Raw genomic sequence first — 19,789 nt, forward strand, 5'->3', positions numbered from 1 at the left:
ATATGCCACATGTGCCAGCAATCTGCCCTGGCATATCAGCTCATGTGAAAAATAATATTCTGTCTCTTTTTAGAGATATAAACAATGTGCATGAACTGTTTGTTTTGTGTTTTTACTCTATGTTGAAATGTCATAATAATATAATATAGCCCTTAGGGTTTTCAATTCCTTATGCCATTAAATAGACTATCATCATCACCATTAACAGTAATTATATAACGCCAGCAGTTTATGCAGCACTTTACATTAATTTAACGACACTGACTGTGGCACAGCTTTTTGCTGTGTTTGACTTGACTGTGATTTTACATGTACAGACTTTTTTTTGGATGGGGTCTATCACTTTGCATCAAATAAAATTATATTGTAATTTAGATCTACTTGCCCTTTAGTCTATGGAGTGTTCTTTTTCATTGAGCGACAGACAATATAAAATGATTTAAAGCAATAACAGTGTGATTGCTAAATGTTTTGAAAATTAAAACATTCTGTCTTTACCATACAGCCTTTCTTCCTTCAGCCACTGGGCAGTGCCAATCATTACTAAGAGTGGGAGGTGACCCTTTTCTAAAGTCCTGTAATCCCCTGCGGCTGCTATAGCTTGCTTCAGCCCCTACAGACATCTGTGAAGATTTAACCAAGACTCCTTCTCTAGCTCTCCTTCTGTAGCTCTCTCCCCCACCACTCACTACTACTCAAATCTCAAAAGCTGGGAGGATATTACATTGAGGCTGATCCATTTGTTTGCCTGCAACTAAGTGCAGTTCAGGAAGACACTTCCAGGTAACTTAACCATGTATATTCATGAAACAATGGGTTTAAATGGATCAAAAACTTTAATGTTGCAGGTTGTAGCTAAGCAAATAAGTAAATAAGCTACTTGTTGTAGGTCTAAAGACAACAGATATATAGGGTTGCCACCTGACTGGTATTTAATTGTCTGGAAGGTTATTTGATGTCAATGTTATTAACAGGGAAAAAACATGAAAATATATATATAGAGAGAGAGTTAGGAATGTGTATACTTTGTACAGTCCCCTAAAATTGAAAGCAAGAGGGGAACACACTAAGAAATTAAATGTTAAGACATGCAGAATATGTACATGTTTACTGCCTTATTCGACCACTATTAGAAATAGTGTGTGTATTATAATTAGTAGCAAAGCCAGGTTAGAAAATACAATGTCCACTTCAAGCTTTGATAATCCAGAGAAAGGACAACAAACTTTTATTTATTTTTTAAAAATGTACTCACTCAATCCAGAAAATATAGAGAAAATATAGGAAGGCCCTACATGTAGCAAGTGAATAGTGTACTATTTTTGATTTTGAGTGAAGTAAATGTTTCTTTATGAGGTGAATACAAGAAGAAAGCTGTCATGGAACGTGGTCATGGATGTAGACAGAATGATGTCTATTTATTGAATATATATATATATATATATATATAAATAAAAAAATATATATATATATATATATTTTACACAAGTTACACAATTACACAAGTAAGGCAATGTTGTGTGCAATGAAGACATAAGGAAGATATTCAAGACCAGTTCTTAAACTATATAAGCTTATTTAATGCTACATTAAACCTTTCATGCTAGTAACATTTTCTGAACAAAAAAAAAAACACTCACAGTTTGATATTGCCTTTGTCAATCTTGGTTTCAGAGTCTTCAATTTTATAAATGCCTATGTTGTTGTACCAAACCACAAAGTCTTTTATTGGGCCACTACTGGAACAATCCTAATGGCTTAACTAGAATGCCATGAGCTAGCCACATGATGGCAAGTTCACCTGGCAGATCTATTCATTGCTGGGGTTCAGCACTGTACCTAAAAACAGAATGAAAACCTGGGACTGCTGATTTCAACAGAAATAGTTTTTTAAACATCTACAATTTCGGTTAGTATAATACAGAATAAGATGAAAAGTCAAATAACAATATGATAAAACATACTGTTAAACATAAATGTAACCAATTAACATAAACATATGTTAAAAAACAGATTGTGTTTCTCGATTAATAATATGAATTAATATTATGAATGAAATATTTAGCTTTTCTTTTGTTTTGTCACTTTCTATTCACTTGTCCGCTTGATTTCTACACATATATATATGTCTTACAAACATAACCAGACATGTCGAACCGTTAAGAGCCCAGTATTCGCTTGTATTCCTCGGTCTCCCTGAACAAGAACCAGCGTACCCAAGTGTTCCTAAACTTGGTAAGTTGTTTTTCCGTAGAGGAAGAAAGTTCCTCAAATTTCGCAACCTCATTTACTTTCCCTACCCAATCTTTCAAAGTAGGGGCCAGAGGGGATTTCCATAATCGTGGGATAAGTATCTTGGCTGCGTTAAGTAAGTGCCTTTCTAGAGCCCAATCTGAGACGTCTGCCATGGGGTCCCTAACCCAAAACAACAGAATCCGTTCCGGGGTATGGGGTATCTGTCGACCCAATGCCTGCGAACTGAGCTGGAGAATTCCAGACCAGTAGCTGTGAAGATCCGGGCAGGACCAAAAAACATGAAGGAGAGTTCCAGCATCGCCTTTGCATCTCCAGCACGCATCGCTCGTGGCCGGATAGATCAATTTCAATTTATGCGGAGTATAATACCATCTACTCAGTAACTTATAATTCAATTCCTGTATTTTACAACACCTGGAGCTAAATAACAAATTAGCAACACCAGTAGTGAGATCTTCTTCCGAGAGATCGAGACCCAGAGCCAGTTCCCAGGCCCTAATAAAACGTAATTGTTTCTTCCCACCTCCTAGCTTTTGCATGTCATATATCATAGAAATTATCCGTTTCGGGGGAGTTTCGCTGTGGCAGAGGGTCTCGAAAGAGGTAAGCGGTCTCCCCAAATTATTACTACCACCATTGTATTTGTAAAAATGTTTGAGTTGATAATATTGAAAGTCATGCAGAACATTGTCAGGCCTGGACTGTCTGAGGGTGATAAGGTCGGCTAACTGAGTCTTATCCATAATATGTATAAATTGTAAGTGGCCATCTACTAAGCAATCTTTAAAGGCATTAGGATGCAAAGCCGGAGGAAATGCCGGGTTATTAGTGATAGGGGTAAGTGGAGAGGGAAATGAGGTGAACTTAAAATTTCCCTTCACCGAGTCCCATGTCATCAATGTGCTTTTTAGTAACGGATGGGATTCATGTAGAATCCTCCGATGGATCTTATCTATCCAAGGTAGATGAATCAGGTGCGTGGCTGTGGACTGCTGCTCAATCTCTACCCAATCCTTATTATCTAAGTGATGAGACCAATCAATTATCCTTGATAATTGAGCAGCCTTCAAATATCGCGCACAATCAGGAAGAGCCAACCCGCCTTCGCACTTGCTGCGATATAACGTAGAGGTCTTAATCCTGGGTGGTCGCCCCTGCCAAATAAATCGGATTATCAAAGACTGAAAGGATTTTAACCACTTGTCGGAATACGAAAGAGGGATGCACTGAAACACGTATAGCAGGCGTGGCATAACATTCATTTTTATGACGTTTATTCTACCTAACCATGATAGATACTGTTTGGACCAAGTTTGCAAGTCCTGTTTTACCTTGGAGAGAAGCACCTTACAGTTCCCATCTACCCAATCGTCATAATCCTTAGTAATAATTATGCCCAGATAAGTGAATTGTCTGTTTGGCCAGCTATATGGAAATTTTTGGGAGAGTCCCTGCAGAGTGTGTGGAGAAAGGGAGATGTTTAACGCCACCGATTTACTATAGTTCACTTTGAAATTGCTAACTTTACCAAATAAGTCAAATAGGTGATTCAGGTTCGGGATCGTAATAAGCGGATTAGTTAAAAAAAAAAGGAGGTCATCTGCATATGCAGCCACTTTGTAGTGTTTTTGTCTGACAGTGACTCCTGAAATATCCAGATTGTGACGGATCTGTGAAAGGAAGGGTTCAAGGGCCAGGATAAACAAAGTGGGTGATAGGGGACAACCCTGGCGAGTCCCATTTTTAATACTAATGTAATCAGAGAGGGTCCCATTTACTCTTAATCTGGCTATAGGGCTATTGTAAAGAGAACGTATCCATTTGCAAAGACGGTCCCCGAACCCAAATCTCTGTAGGCAACTGAACATATATTCCCAGCAAACCCTGTCGAAGGCCTTTTCGGCATCCGTCGACAATAGCATAGTAGGAATTTTCTTGAGTTTTGCATGGTGAAGAATATTAATGAGTTTGTTGGTATTATCTCTGGTTTCCCTACCAGGGACAAAGCCTGCTTGATCGAGGCCGATTAACCGACCGAGGACCGCTTGCATTCTAGTAGCAACTATTTTGGCTAAGAATTTGACATCCACATTTATCAATGAAATAGGTCTGTAATTGCCAGGGTCATCGGGGTTCTTATTAGCTTTCAATAGCAGAGAGATATGGGCTTCTAAGGAATGATGTGAAAACTGGGCCTCAGTTTGCAAAGCATTGAACGCCTTAGTCATGTGGGGCACTAATAGCGATGAACATTCCTTGTAGTAACTAGATGTATAGCCATCCGGACCAGGGCTCTTGCCTGATGGAGACCCTCTAATTGCCTGAGTGACTTCCTCCGCTGTGATGTCGGCCTCTAAAGCTTGTTGTTGCGCTGGAGATAGGCGCGGCAGCTGGGTGTTATCTAAAAAGGAGGTGATGGCTGCCCCTCGGGATAGCCCATCATCAGGCATAGGGTCAGGTATCTGATACAGTTCTGAGTAAAATCTATGGAATTCTTGCGCTATTTGAGGGCTGCTGTGAACCTTACTCCCAATTTTTGGTTGTATGCTGTGAATATGATTTCTAGCAACCTGCGACCTCAAGAGGCGAGCTAAAAGCTTGCCACATTTATTCCCGTGTTCGTAAAAACGATGTCTCATCCTAGTGATAACCTTTTCTGTGAAAAAATTATGATGATTAGCCAGGTCAGATCGTAATGAAGCTAATTTAGCGGAAAGTTCAGTGGTCGGGGTTTGTTTATGTTGTGTTTCTAGATTTCTGATTTCAGTCAATAGCGACTCATGCTTTTTCTTATGTGCTTGTTTCCTTCTAGAGCAAAGTTGAATCAATATACCCCTAATATAACATTTGTGGGCTTCCCAAATTGTGACTGGATTAACATCAGCAGTGACATTTTCTTTAAAATATGTTTGGATGGAAGCTTTAATTTCATTCAATGTTTGAGTATCTTTTAGCACCGACTCATTCAGTCTCCACAGCCCCTGCCTGATAGGTTCCCCATTCACTGACAAGGCCACAGAGATGGGGGCATGATCGGTCCAAGAGCGTGTATGTATGTCTACATGCTGTAAAGTATTCAAATAATGATGGCTAATGAAGAGATAGTCAATTCTGGTATAGAGATTGTGCCTAGCCGAATAGAAGGTATAATCTCGTTCTTTAGGTTTTAATAAGCGCCATGCATCAATTACTTGTAAGTTATGTAAGTCTTTAATTATGTTACGAATAACTCGGTTCGGCACACTAGATTTGTTCAGAGAGCAGTCAATATGCGGGTCAAGAGGGACATTCAGGTCTCCACCTAAAACCAACAGGCCTTCCGAAAAACCCAGTAAAGTTTCGGATATCTTATGGAACGTAAGGTCTTGGTTTTCATTAGGCAAGTATAAGGCAGCAAACGTGATCTTCTGAGAACCTAAGTTACCTTTCACAAACACATATCTCCCGTCTGGGTCTCTTTTCGTAGAGGTCACCTTAAAGTTAAAATTTTTCCCAAAAAGTATAGCTACCCCTTTAGTTTTACTCTGTTGCGGGACGCTGCTATAAATATCGGGAAAATACCGGTTGGACCACTTGGGAACACAATTTAATTTGAAGTGGGTTTCCTGGATAAAGGCCACCTGTGCCTTAAGGCGCCTCAATTCAGAACTTAGCAGGATGCGTTTTTGTGGGGAATTGAGACCATTAGCGTTTATGCTCACTACTTTCACTGGTGCACATCTAGGCTCAAGAGAAGGTCTTGTCGGTATTGCCATAACGCTGTGTAGAGAATGTGAGGAGAAGAGTGAGGCAAGGAAAGAAGGAGAGGTGGGTAAGGAAGGTTAACAAAAAAAAAAAAAAAAAAAAAAAAAAGGGGGGGGGGTGAGAAGGGAGGAGAAAGGAGAAAAGAGAGATAGAAGGGAAGGTAGTTAGTTAGAAAAGGACCAGGAGGAGAGGAGAAGTATCAGGGAGTAGTGGGAGGTGAGGAGGAAAATCAGTTCCCCCCACTAAAGGTGTGACGAAGAGCTCTGACCAACGAGGGTACGTCTAGCGTTACCTCCGTTTAGTTGTAGTGGGAGGAGCTCGAGGAGAGAGGTGTGTCCGAGAGTGGACCGGTTTGGGGTAATTCCGATATACTCGCGTGTAATATGCTAACTCCGCGATGGTATAAAGCTGAAAGACATGGGGAAATATGTCACCGGTGTATGTGGTTAAAACCTTAGGTCGAGTCAGACCCACTCATAAACGTAAAGGAAAGAGTATTATACATAACAGAAGAACAATGCAAACATTTATAATATAGTGTCATATACTCGTGTGCCGGGAACTGCACCCGTAAAGCATAGATAACTTAAACACTGAACATGCAGTATGGATGCTGAACATGCACCACTACAGGTAAGATCCGAGGACTCCTTTAGTGCTGGTTGGAAGGAGAACCGTCCCAGCAGTCCAAGCAAAATGGGAACGATCAGTGGAATATTGCTATCGCTCCCAACCCCCTACATGGCAATGAGCAAAAATGACAGTGGCAACCAATTCCCAGGCCGGTGAGTGGGTGGTCACGAGCTGCTTCCTAGGCCTCAATGGCAAGCAGACAGATCGCTTGGAGCAGTATAGGCAACACATACAGCCCTGCGGGTGGCAGAGCCAGCACAAGAGTCAGTTAGTGAAAATAGGAAAAACAGTGGTAGATATCACTTGCTGGGATATAGAGCTGAGTGAGTAGCGGGGTAGGGAGACGTTCCAATGTGTGGCCCAAAACTGCGCCAAAACAGGAGAGAGTAAAACAGCGGGTAGTAGGACACTGTCAAGGATTAGGACCCATGTAACCACCACATCAAACAGGTATAACGAGGAGGGATGAGCAAGCAAACCGCTCTTATCATCCGCAATAAAATATAAAATAAAGGGTACATTTTACCCGCACAGATTCCCTCTCAGGTGGAAGTGAAGGATCCAGTAGAATTCAAGTGAGTCCAGGAGATCCCGGTGAGGTATGGTGGCGCATTCAGCGCGTATCTCTCAGCCTTCTGCAGTGGACTCAGCGCTTGGACCATAGGCATAGCGGGACCATTCCGTAAGATCGGGTGTTTCAATATTGAGTGCAGAGCAGAAGCGATGTGCCTCCGAGGGCTCTCGTAGCTGGATCCAAGTGCCATTATGGCGAGCTGCCAGTGCAAACGGGTAGGCCCAGCGGTAGATGATTTTACGAGACCTCAGTAACTCCACGACGCCCTTCAGAAGCCTGCGTTGCAGAATAGTAGAATGCGCCAAATCTTGGTAGAGCTCGATCTTGTCGTCCTCTATAGTCAGATCACCCGCTTCTCTGGCTTTGCGCAAGATTGCCTCCTTCTGGGTAAAATGATGTAAACAGCAAAGGATATCCCGAGGCTTCCCTTGTCTGCTCGCCATAACTCGGTGAAATCTCTCAATACGTACAGGCTTATCTTTATCCAGGCCCAAAAGCTGTCGAAAGAGATCCTCCAAGAGTTGGCGGGCTTCAGGGAGATCCACATCCTCCGACAGACCTCTGATCCTGATATTACAGCGTCGATTGCGGTTCTCCAAATCCTCCATCGCTCGTCGCAACAGATAGATCTGCCGATCGTGAGTGGTAAGTTTAGCTGCAAGAAGGCCCGTCTCGCCTTGCAGGGCTGTTTGCGCAGTTTCCAGAGTCGTCAGCTTGTTAGAAAGTTTAGAAAGCTCCACCTGAAGACCCGTCACCTCTTGCTTTATGGAGGATTTAATATCCGTCAGTAGTTGAGCCAAGTCCGCTTTGCTAGGCAGGTCTGCGAGCACGTTTTGCAAAGCAGAGGCATCGGGTGGGTTTCCCAAGTGCGCAATAGCCAGGCCTTGTGAATCATCCTCCGCCATATTGGAGTCTTCGGATCTTTCAGCGTCGTCATTAGGTTTCTCGAAGAACTGCTCAATATCCCTGGTGCGTTTCACTCCAACAGGTTTCGGGGTGGCACTTGTGGGTACAGCTTTGTGATTTTTCCCCATTTTAGCGATTAGTAGGGAGTTATCCTTAATTCTGGTGAAGAAGTATATCGGAGCTCCAAACAACACGTCTTAGTCAGTGCACCATCAGGACACGCCCCCTCCTTTTCTTTTTTGACACTTTTTGTCTGTTTTTGCTAAAATCCTGCGAGTGCCATCATTTCGTATCCTGCATTTACCCTCTAAGCATGAGCACCCAGGTTGTGATTATACTTATGGTGTGCGGCTCATATCCACCATTTTTTATATATATATATATATATATATATATATTATATATATATATATATATATATATATATATAGACAAATACAAGAGTCCACTGCACTCAACCCATTATCAATATATTTAAAGGGGTGGTTCACCTTCAAACAACTAGTTGTTTTCAGATAGATCACCAGAAATGACGAATTTTCCAATGATTTTCTATTTTCTATGTGTCACCGTTTTTCTAATATTGAAGTGTAAAGTGTAATTTTTCACCTTCTAAAGCAGCCCTGGGAGGGGGGGTCGCCGATCCTGCCTGTAAACTGTTGTAAATGGATACATTTAGTTGATACATTTCTTATCTGTCTCCCTGCTGAGCAGAATCCCTGGGTTTCATTACAGGCAGCTGTTAGAATTGATACAATAGTTGCTAATACTCCAGAGATGCTGCTGAGAAATGTATCAACTAAATGTTGCAAAATTGTAACAGTTTGGAGTCTGCACCTGAATTACTGAGCTGTCAGACTTAAAGGGCACCTATCACAGCCAAAATCAAACACATATTAACAATCTGACCAGTACAAGCTAAACACGTTTAATCAAACTACATATATAGTTTTTGGAAAAAACTGCAGGTTTTAAAAAAAATCCCTTACTTTGTCAAATGGGTTCTTTCACTGAGGGAGGCCATATTGAGACTCTAACAGAGACTCTAATGTGCAAATTTCAGGAGCATGCTCAGATTGTAACACTGCTTTGAGTATTCTACCCAGAATGCCTTGTTTTAGTAAACTCCTCCACTAGAAGTATCCAATAGAAGTGCTGCCACCTGCTAACTTCCAGCAGGTGGCAGCACTACTGTACAGCAGCTAACACACAGGTTTGGCTGATTTGAAAATAGCTTAGAAGGGTTGATAAGCAAACAGGGAATTTGAACTGAGCATGTGCGAGATTTCAGAGCTACAGTTGGCTGGGAAGATATAGGTAGGAGGAGCCAGTGAAATCCAAGATGCCTGCCTCAGCTAGAACTGCAGGGGAGAAAGGGGAGATCTTGCAGAAGGAATAGTGAGCTGATCATTTACATTATACAAACAATTCTAACTGTTTTAAAAATCGGATTTCTTGAACTTTCACATAGTGTATTTACTTAGTAAATGATTTTGGTCATGATTGGTGCCCTTTAAACACCAAAGACAAGAACATTCAACTTTAAACTTAGATTTTGGAAAAACGGTAAAAAATAAATAATGGAAAGTGATTGAAAAAATTCTTTATTTCTGGGGAACAATCAAAAAACAACTGCATTGAAAAAAGTGTTTGGAAGGTGAACAACCCCTTTAAGACAGAGACATTTTGTGCATACTGCTATTGAAAAATGCCTTACCCTTTAAATAAAACAGGGATTGTTTGTCCATATATTGCAATATATTTAAGCTGGCCAACTATGTCAAAGTCATCCCATATCTGGCCAGTCCTACGCTAAATTTTCATCTGATTCATTAAGAATTCTATTGCTTCATTATACATTTTACAAAGGGACTAAGTTTTACCTGCAACTTACTAGCTGCTTTCAAAGTAAAACTCCCAAACCTGGCTACCCTTTTATTAGACACCAGTGGGATCACCTGACTATAGTCAGGTTATATATATGTATGTGTATATATATATATATATATATATATATATATATATATATATATATATATATATATATATCACTAAATAGTGTTCTTAATGTAAGATACTTTCTTGGTAGGAAATATTTTTCTACTTGGGCCAGAAGTGCACAATATTGCATTAGGAGAAGGATTTATCAGTTGCACACAAATATTTGGCAACTTTTTTTTTTTCTAATTTTGGTTCTGAACATTACCACAATGAATTTTAAATGAAACAACTCAGATGCAGTTGAACTGCAGACTTTCAGCTTTAATTCAGTGGGTTGAACAAAAAGATTGCATAAAAATGTGAGGAACTAAAGCCTTTTTTTAAACACAATCACTAAATGTTAGGGGCTCAAAAGTAATTGGACAAATTAAAAAACTGAAAATAAAATGTTAATTTCTAATACTTGGTTGAAACCCCATTGCTGGCAATGACAGCCTGAAGTCTTGAACTCATGGACATCACGGGATTCTGGGTTTCCTCCTTTTAATGCTCTGCCAGGCCTTTACTGCAGCGGCTTTCAGTTGCTGTTTGTTTGTTGGCCTTTCTGTCCAAAGCTTATTCTTCAACAAGTGAAATGCATGCTCAATTGGGTTCAGATCAGGTGAGTGACTTGGCCATTCAAGAATATTCCACTTCTTTGCTTTAATAAACTCCTGGGTTGCTTTGGTTGTATGTTTTGGGTCATTGTCCATCTGTATTATGAAACGCCTCCCAATCAATTTGACTGCATTTAGCTGGATTTGAGCAGACAGTGTCTCTGAACACCTCAGAATTCATTCGGCTGCTTCTGTCCTGTGTGACATCATGGATAAACACTAGTGTCCCAGTGCCACTGGCAGCCAGGCACGCTCAAGCCATCACATTGCCTTCACCGTTTTACAGATGATGTGGTATGCTTTGGATCATGAGCTGTTCCACGCCTACTCCATAATTTTTTCTTGCGATCATTCTGGTAGAGGTTAATCTTGGTTTCATCTGTCCAAAGAACTGTTCTGGCTTTTTTTAGATGTATTTTTTAGCAAAGTCTTTCTATTCTTGTTGCTTATGAGTGGCTTGCACCTTGCAGTGCACCCTCTGTACTTACTTTCATGAAGTCTTCTCTTTATGGTAGATTTGAATATCAATACACCTACTTCCTGGAGAGTGTTGTTTACTATTTTGGCTGTTGTGAAGGGGTTTCTCTTCACGATGGAAATGATTCTGCGATCATCCACCACTGTTGTCTTCTGTGGACTTCCAGGTCTTGTTCACCAGTGCTTTCATTCTTTCTCTCTCAGGATGTAGCAAACTGTAGATTTTGCCACTCCTAATATTGTAGCAATTTCTCGGATGGGTTTCTTCTGTTTTTGCAGCTTAAGGATGGCATGTTTGAGAGAGCTCCTTTGACAGCATGTTGTTTGTTCACAGCAAAATCTTCCACATACAAGCCCCCCCCCCTTAAATCAACTCCACGGCTTTTATCTGCTTCATTGATTTGCCCACACCTGCACATGAAATAACCTTTGAGTCAGTGTCCAATTACTTTTGAGCCCCTGTACAGAACCAAAATTAGAAAAAAGTTGTCTCTGTCCAAATATTTATGGACCTAACTGTGTGTGTGTGTGTGTGTATATTTGTGTGTATATATATATATATATATATATATATATATATATATATATATATATATATATATATATATATATATATATATATATATAATGATTCTCATATTGGTTAGAATATATAGAGTCCTAGTTTGAGAGAGGGCACCTTTAGCTTGATATTCTTTGTAGACAACCAGACCCGATCCCCCACTTTATACTGGGGTGCCTCTCTACGTGATCTGTCAGCTTTTTTTTTAGCAGAAGTAGCTGCTGACCAAACCTTAGAAAATTGTTCGACAGAAGAATTGGCAGAAGGTACAGGGGAACCAGACCCAGAAAAAGAAAAAGCTTTGGGATGCAACCCATTTACAATAAAGAAAGTGGACTCCCCAGAGGAAGAATGGGTAGCATTATTATATGCAAACTCTGCCCAGGGTAACAGTTCCGCCCACGTGGACTGGTTGTCAGACACATAACACCTGAGGTACTGTTCTAGGGACTGGATTACCTTCTCAGTTTGACTGTTTGTTTGGGGGTGATAAGCAGAGGAAAATGATAACTCAATCCCAACCAAAGAACGGAAGGCACGCCAAAACTTAGAAACAAATTGAACCCCCCTGTCAGAAACAATATTTTCAGGAAAACTATGAAACTTAAAAATGTGGGTAACAAATAGGTCAGCCAAAGTCTTAGCAGAAGGGAGGTGTGGAAGGGGAACAAAATGGCTCATCTTGCTAAACCTATCCACTACCGTTTTCCCCTGAGAAGGGGTAAATCAACAATGAAGTCCATTGACAAATGGGACCAAGGTTTCCCTGGAATGGGTAAGGGGATTAACAGACCCTGGGAAGAATTTCGAGAAGACTTTGATCTTTGGCAAACTGGGCAGGAATTAACGAAGGCTTTAGCATCCTGTTTGAATGATGGCCACCAAACATGACGGGATAACAGGGACACCATCTTAGAAATGCCAGGATGCCCTGCCATTTTAGAATCATGAACCTCCCTCAATACTTGCTCCCTTAACTCCTGCGGTACAAACCATCTCCCGAAGGGGTATCTGAAGGAGCAGATGTTTGAAGAGGGAGCAATAAAGAAGAAAGGTCAGATTCAAGGGTTGCTATGATCATTTCTCTGGGAATAATGGGAGTACACTCACTAGAGTCATAAGAAATGGATTCAAAACTCCTAGAGAGTGCATCCGCCTTGGTGTTTTTAGTCCCAGGCCTGAAAGTCAAAGAAAAATTAAACCTTGTGAAAAATAGAGCCCACCTAGCCTGCCTCGGATTAAGGCGTTTAGCAGACTCTATATATAGTAGATTTTTGTGGTCAGTATAGACCGTCACCAGATGTTTAGCACCCTCCAGGAGATGCCGCCATTCCTCAAAGGCCCATTTGACTGCCAACAATTCCCTGTTACCTATATCATAATTCACCTCTGCGGGTGAAAACTTCCTGGAGAAGAAAGCACAGGGATGTAACTTGTTGGTAGTCGGGTGCCTTTGAGAAAGGACTGCCCCCGCTCCCACCTCCACAATAAAAGGAAGCACAGTGTCGGGGTGACGAAGGATTGGGGCAGAACTGAACTCCTTTTTGAGGAATTCAAATGCTTGAACGGCCTCAGGGGGCCACATGCTGGGGTCAGCGCCCTTTTTAGTCAGATTAGTGATGGGAGCCACAATGAGGGAATTTTTTTTATAAACTGACAGTAATAATTAGCAAAACCAAGAAACCTTTGGGTTGCAAAAGCGAAAGGGGTTGGGTCCAATCCAGGACTGCTCTGACCTTGCCTGGATCCATTTCTAGACCCTTGCTGTAAATGTTAAACCCCAAAAACTGAACAGAAGAAACCCCAAAAGTACATTTCTCTAGTTTCGCATAAAGATTATTTCCCCTTAGCCTTCGTAAGACTTCCCGAACATGATTTTGATGTTCCTTCATGTTAGAGGAAAAAATCTGAATATCGGCTAGGTAGACCACTACAAAGATCCCCAGCAGTCCCGGAAGATGTCATTGACAAACTCCTGAAACACTGCGGGGGCATTACAGAGGCCGAAAGGCATAAAGAGATACTCGTAGTGGCCATCCCTGGTGTTAAATGCAGTCTTCCACTCATCACCCTCCCTGATACGGATCAGGTTATAAGCCCCCCTAAGATCTAGTTTGGAAAAGATTTTAGCATCCTTGACCTGATCAAAGAGTTCAGAAATTAAAGGGAGGGGATAGCGGTTTTTTATGGTGATCTTATTGAGCCCCCTATAATCAATACAGGGTCGAAGACCACCATCTTACAAAAAATAAGCCCGCCCCCGCAGGGGAACTAGAAGGTCTGATGAAACCCCTTTCTAGATTTTCCTTTATATACTCTTTCATTGCCTGGGCTTCGGGCAATGAAAGAGGGTAGGTTCTACCACGAGGAGGAGTTGACCCAGGGACCAGATCTATTGGGCAGTCATACTGCCGGTGTGGGGGTAAGGTCTCTGCTGCCTTTTTAGAGAAGACATCAGTGAATTCTGCATATGCAGCAGGTAACCCTTCAAGCGATGTAGTTGCTACTACAGAGGGAAAGCATACCCCACCACACGTAGTACTCCATTGAACCACCTCCCGTGAGACCCAGTCAATCCGAGGGTTATGTCTCTGGAGCCACGGTAATCCCAAAATAAGAGGAGAGGAAGCACCCTCTATGAGGTAAAAAGCTGTCTCCTCACAATGCAAATTATAAATGCACATGGAAAGAGTTACAGTCTCCTTAGAAATTACACCTGACCCTAAGGGTCTTCTGTCCACTGCCATTATTCTCATGGGGGCACTTAGAGGAACTACAGGGATACAGAATTTAGCTGCGAAAGCAGTATCCAGAAAATTACCCTCCGCCCCTGAGTCCACAAATGCGGACACCTTGACAGAGCCTGTAGGCCAGGGTAACAAAACCTTAGAGGAAGATTGGGGAGAGGAAATTCCTGCACCCAAATGGAGCTCCCCTTCTCCATTTAGGCTTCGGAGTTTCCCAGCCTCTTAGAACATTGGTTTAGAAAATGTCCCTTTTCACCACAGTATATGCAAAGACCCAGGGAACGCCTGCGTGCCTTTTCCTCAGGAGTCAGGTGGGATACGCCTAATTGCATAGGCTCCTCCTGAGGTAGAGGCACAGAGGGATTAGAAGATTTTACATTGGTTACCACATTAGACCTTATATTAGTAACCCCAGAGAAGTTTGTACTCCTCTCACCCCTTCTCTCCCTTTGCCTTCTATCTACCTGGATGGCAAGGGACATGAGATCATCCAGGTTAGAAGGTAAGGGGTAATTAACCAGACTATCTTTTACTGAATCAGATAACCCCAAACAGAATTGACTCCGTAGAGCCAAATCATTCCACCCAGTCTCCACTGCCCACCTGCAGAATTCGGTGCAGTACACCTCCGCATCCCTTTTACCCTTGGCGCAACTTACGAATCGCGGTATCGACAGAAGATGCACGATCCGGGTCATCGTAAAGAATTGCCATGCTGTTAAAGAAAGTGTCTAGGGAATAACGAGCAGGGTCAGAGGAAGGCAGCCTGAGGGCCCAAATTTGGGGGTCACCCAAAAGGAGGGTCATGACGAACCTTACTTTCTCCTCACCAGTTTGGAAAGAATGAGGAAAGAAACTAAGGTATAACTTGCATGCCTCTTTAAAGACAAAAAATTTAGTGCGATCCCCGCTGAATCTCTCAGGGAACACAATTTTTGGTTCATGGGGTTTAGATGAGTTACCCCAATTTGCAGAAGAACCCACAGAAGGTGCAGGAACAGGAACAGATTGCTGCTGCGAAGCTTGTGTACCCTCCAGCTGTCAGGTTAGATTGTCAAAACCCTGCAGGAGGTCATTTTGCTTCTGATCGTGATCCTCCAAGCGCTGTAACAGAGTGGTAAGAAGCGCTTCGGTGGTAGTTGGAGGAGCAGCAGCGGCAGCAGCTTCAGCGTGACTTTCGTAATCCATGGCCCGTGATAATGTCACGGCCGGCACCCGATACCAGAACAAATGCCAAGCACCCTGGTCTCGGCTTCACCAGTAGTGTGACCACCGTTGGGCTTTGGGAGGAGCCCTCCGCTTACTTGGGTGCCACCTGGACTTAACGAGGGGTGCAAGGCGAGATGTTCTGGCTGGCTAAGGGGCACGGCTGTTAGCAAAGTCTTTTTGGGCCGAAGGTCACGGTACAAAAGGATTAGGCAGAAGGATGGTCAGACAGGCTGGTTCGAGGCAGGCGGATATCAGAATCGTCAGGCAAGCAAGGGTCAAACCGGGTTGTCAATCAAGGGGTTAAGTAGGAAGAGTTGTCGTAGGCAGGCAAGGGTCTGGATACCGAGTTCAGAGTAGTCAGGATACAGGCAGGGCAGCCAGCGTGGCTGCGCCTTTAAGAGGCGCGCAGGCGCGCCCTAGAACCCAAGATAGCGTTGGCGCCGGCTCACGGACCATGCGGCGGGCGTCCCCGCCGATGGCGCAGCGGGCGACCCTGCCGCACAGGTAACCCCATAACCCTCACAATAACCCTTGATATTCCACCCTAAGTAAGTGTACCCCTAGGTATAAAAATGCAAATTATGGAAATATCCAATATTCGGAAAACCTCAGGTCATAATCATTTTGGATAACAGTCTCCATTTTCTCAAACTACACTATTCACTGTTTTGGGTTTTGACACCAGTGATTTAAAGTGGGCCTGTCACCCAGGCACAAAAAGCTGTATAATAAAAGTTCTTTTCAAATTAAACATGAATTTCAATATCTATTTTTATTAAAGCTTTCGTAGCGGTTTTAAGCTCATTTAAAAATCTCAGCTGTCAATCAAATATTGTCTGCCCCTCCTCTATGCCTTAGGCACAGAGGCGGGCCAGACAATTACTTTCACTTTCCATTCAGCACTTCCTAGATGTTACTGCTCTCCACACACACCCCCATTCTCTTCACCTTTAATTGTGTAGCCAGGGTATGGGGATGGACATCAGGTCCCCCATTCTGGTGCACAAACAAGGTTCTGAGATGATGTAAGACTTGCCTTAATAACAGTGTCCACAAAATGGCTCCTGCCTGCTTGCTATAATTATTATTTCCCAAACTGAAGAAAACAAGATTCAAATAATTTATATAGTGTAATTAAAGTTCATTTTTGCTTGACTAATGTGATAAAATTGAATTTTTTTTGGGTGATGGGTCCCCTTTAAGTGACCAAGCATCCACAATAATATTCAAAGGAAGCAGGAGTGTGCTATTCATTGACATATTAACTACCTGTCGCCTATGCCAATTATACGCAGTGTGCCAGTTAAACTATTAGCAACATAGTATTACTTATCTTCTTAAACTGAAATGCTTTGTCCAGGCAACTGGTGATATCTATGCATTTGTTTAATTTCTCCTATATAAATTGCAGTTACAGTAATAACTTTTTTAAAGCATTGAAACATAGTAATCTTGGACAGGGCATGCCTAATAAATGTAAGTATTTAAATGAAATGCGAACAGTGTAGCAATGCCCATGAATTTTTTTATATGATCTGGTACTATAAGGAAAATTGCATCAAATTGTATGTGTCTGAACTATCTTCATTTCAGGAAGGTTTAGTCTTTTAATTGGTTAAAATACAAAACAGGTTCTTAATAAATTATGAACTTTGAGTTTATGTATGTATGTATATATGATTTATAATTGTTATATTTTCTTGGCATTTGTATCCCCTAACAGCACAAGGGATGTTTCTAGACAAATGTGAAGGAGATTTGTGTGACTTGAGGGAAGACGGCAGCACGCCAACACCTGGCACTCCTGAGGGGGAGGATTATAAACTACCTACAAAGAAACACCGCAGGAACCGAACAACATTCACAACTTACCAGCTTCATGAATTAGAGCATGCCTTCGAGCGCTCACACTATCCTGATGTGTACAGTCGAGAAGAGCTAGCTATGAAGGTCAGCCTGCCAGAGGTTCGAGTCCAGGTGGGATATCAGACATTTCTGAATGTCAGTCATAATTTGCTTAATCAACTTAATCTTTCTGAATGACTTAGCCCACGGACTTGTTGAGCATCAACTTTCACACTGATTCCAGAGTTGACAGTACAGATAACTGACATAATGCACTACTTGCCAAAGTGTTCCCATACTTATTATAAATTACATCTGAATAACTATTTTAAACTGAATTGGGTGTACCTTTGAGGCTAACAGAATTTTAACATCCTTGTTCACTTGATCTTATATAATTAAAAGTGAGAGAACATTTGTATATTCACTAAAGAGTGAAAAGAGCATGGAGCCATTAAAATAAATTTGTAAAACTGTGAGAAATATACATTTTGCCCAAATTGAAAAACTGTTTACATTAAACATAATAGGTTTGCTTTTCTAAACAAGTCAAAAAGATATGGCCATTGAAAAAATGGTTTCACAGCATCTTGGATGATCTACTTTTTCATGGACAGGCATTAAATACAGGGTTCTGGAGTACAGGGTTCTGTTCCCTTGATGCCTGTTCCCTTGATGTGCCTTTCTTGAGCCCCCTGAATGACACACAAGGAAGGGTGTCAACATCCCCCCTCTGTGCTGCTTGTAAGCACAATCAGTATATTGAACAGTGAAACATTATGATTGTTTTATGTGTCTAACTGTCCATACAAAATCTGTAAATGATGCTTTACCCACTCACAGCAATTTGTATCCCACAAGAAAACTGCACTCATGTTATGAATCCTATCGCTACAAATGCAGAACACATTTCCCTTAGTAATCCACAAACTGTACCATCCAATTACTGGTCATCTCGAGCTGTTAATGGAATAATCATTAGCTAGGATCGGGTTTTGGGATAGCTCTTATCCTAATCCTAGAGATTTTTCACTTCTTCAAAACAAAAAGTTTCTTGTCCATTCTCAGTTGTTGACCTCTTGCATTGTTTTGTGATAACAGTATTTCTTCTCTAATACAGGTTTGGTTCCAGAACAGGCGAGCAAAATGGAGGCGGCAAGAGAAACTGGAGTCTTCCACTAGCAAGCTACATGACTCTCCACTATTTTCTTTCTCAAGATCCCCGATAGCTACAAGTATGGGGCCTCTGAGCACCGCTCTACCATTGGAACCCTGGCTCACCTCACCAATCTCAGGCACTACCACCATCCACAATATGCCAGCATTCATGACTCCTTCGCAGGCCCATCTGCCAACTTTCCCAAGTCACACATTTTTGAACAGTGGGCCTCCAATGACCCCTATCCAACCTCTCAGTAGTGCACCATATCAGTGCATGGGGGGATTTGTGGACAAATTTCCCTTAGAGGAAATGGATCAAAGAAGTTCAAGCATTGCTGCACTGAGAATGAAAGCAAAGGAGCACATCCAGACAATAGATAAAACATGGCAGCCTATCTGATGAAAACAGCTATTACAAAATGCAAAATATCACAATTCCTTTTAATTCAAAATTTCAGATGTTCTGTTTTGAAGCCTATCATTCCTTATACCTGGATGTATTCAAGCCAAAGCAGACTTTTGACAGAAAGATGGAATATGCTATAGAACTTACATAAGTTGACCTGTTTACTTGTAGGTGGTCTTGAGACTAATGTGACTTTTACACTGTTGTCAGCATGGTTAAGAGGAACAGGCTTGTTTGTTAGAAGTTGATGTCCCTGTGTTGTAGTTTTACTTCACTGTGTCTTCACTGGGTCAGCCATTATTTAAGGAGAAAAAAATAAAAAATAAACCAAACTTCAAAGCAGAAGTTAATAATTAGATACCCATGCTTTCTTCTATCACGTGCATAACACATTTTTTGAAAAATGCTGTAAAAAAATTTTTATTTGTATCTTTTCGGGTCCTTAGTTCGCAGAATACTATACAATTAGTCCATTAATTTCTCCTTTCAGATAGTTCATTAATACGTACATCCAAGCTATTTGTTTGCATGCATGAATGCCCAGAAAACTACTCTCTTTGCCTGTCAGTAAAGATCTACGTTGCAATCAGGCAAGCACATTGCACAGGATTGGCTGCCCAGCTCCATTGATCTCTTACTAATTGCTGAAGCTATATGTACTCAGCAGCTGAA

General features: G+C 41.6%; 1 protein-coding gene across 2 annotated transcripts; it reads left to right on the top strand.

The window, feature by feature from the left end:
* Window positions 1-622: 622 nt before the first annotated feature.
* On the top strand, window positions 623-19,449 carry rax2.L (retina and anterior neural fold homeobox 2 L homeolog). Of its 2 annotated transcripts, NM_001280624.2 has the most exon segments (4): window positions 712-783; window positions 2,147-2,235; window positions 17,429-17,682; window positions 18,671-19,449. In NM_001280624.2, coding segments are annotated over 2 exon segments (687 nt in total). In that variant the 5' UTR covers window positions 712-783; window positions 2,147-2,235; window positions 17,429-17,436; the 3' UTR covers window positions 19,112-19,449.
* Window positions 19,450-19,789: the final 340 nt, after the last annotated feature.

Source organism: Xenopus laevis, chromosome 1L (genome assembly GCF_017654675.1).
Source record: "Xenopus laevis strain J_2021 chromosome 1L, Xenopus_laevis_v10.1, whole genome shotgun sequence".
Taxonomy (NCBI): domain Eukaryota; kingdom Metazoa; phylum Chordata; class Amphibia; order Anura; family Pipidae; genus Xenopus; species Xenopus laevis.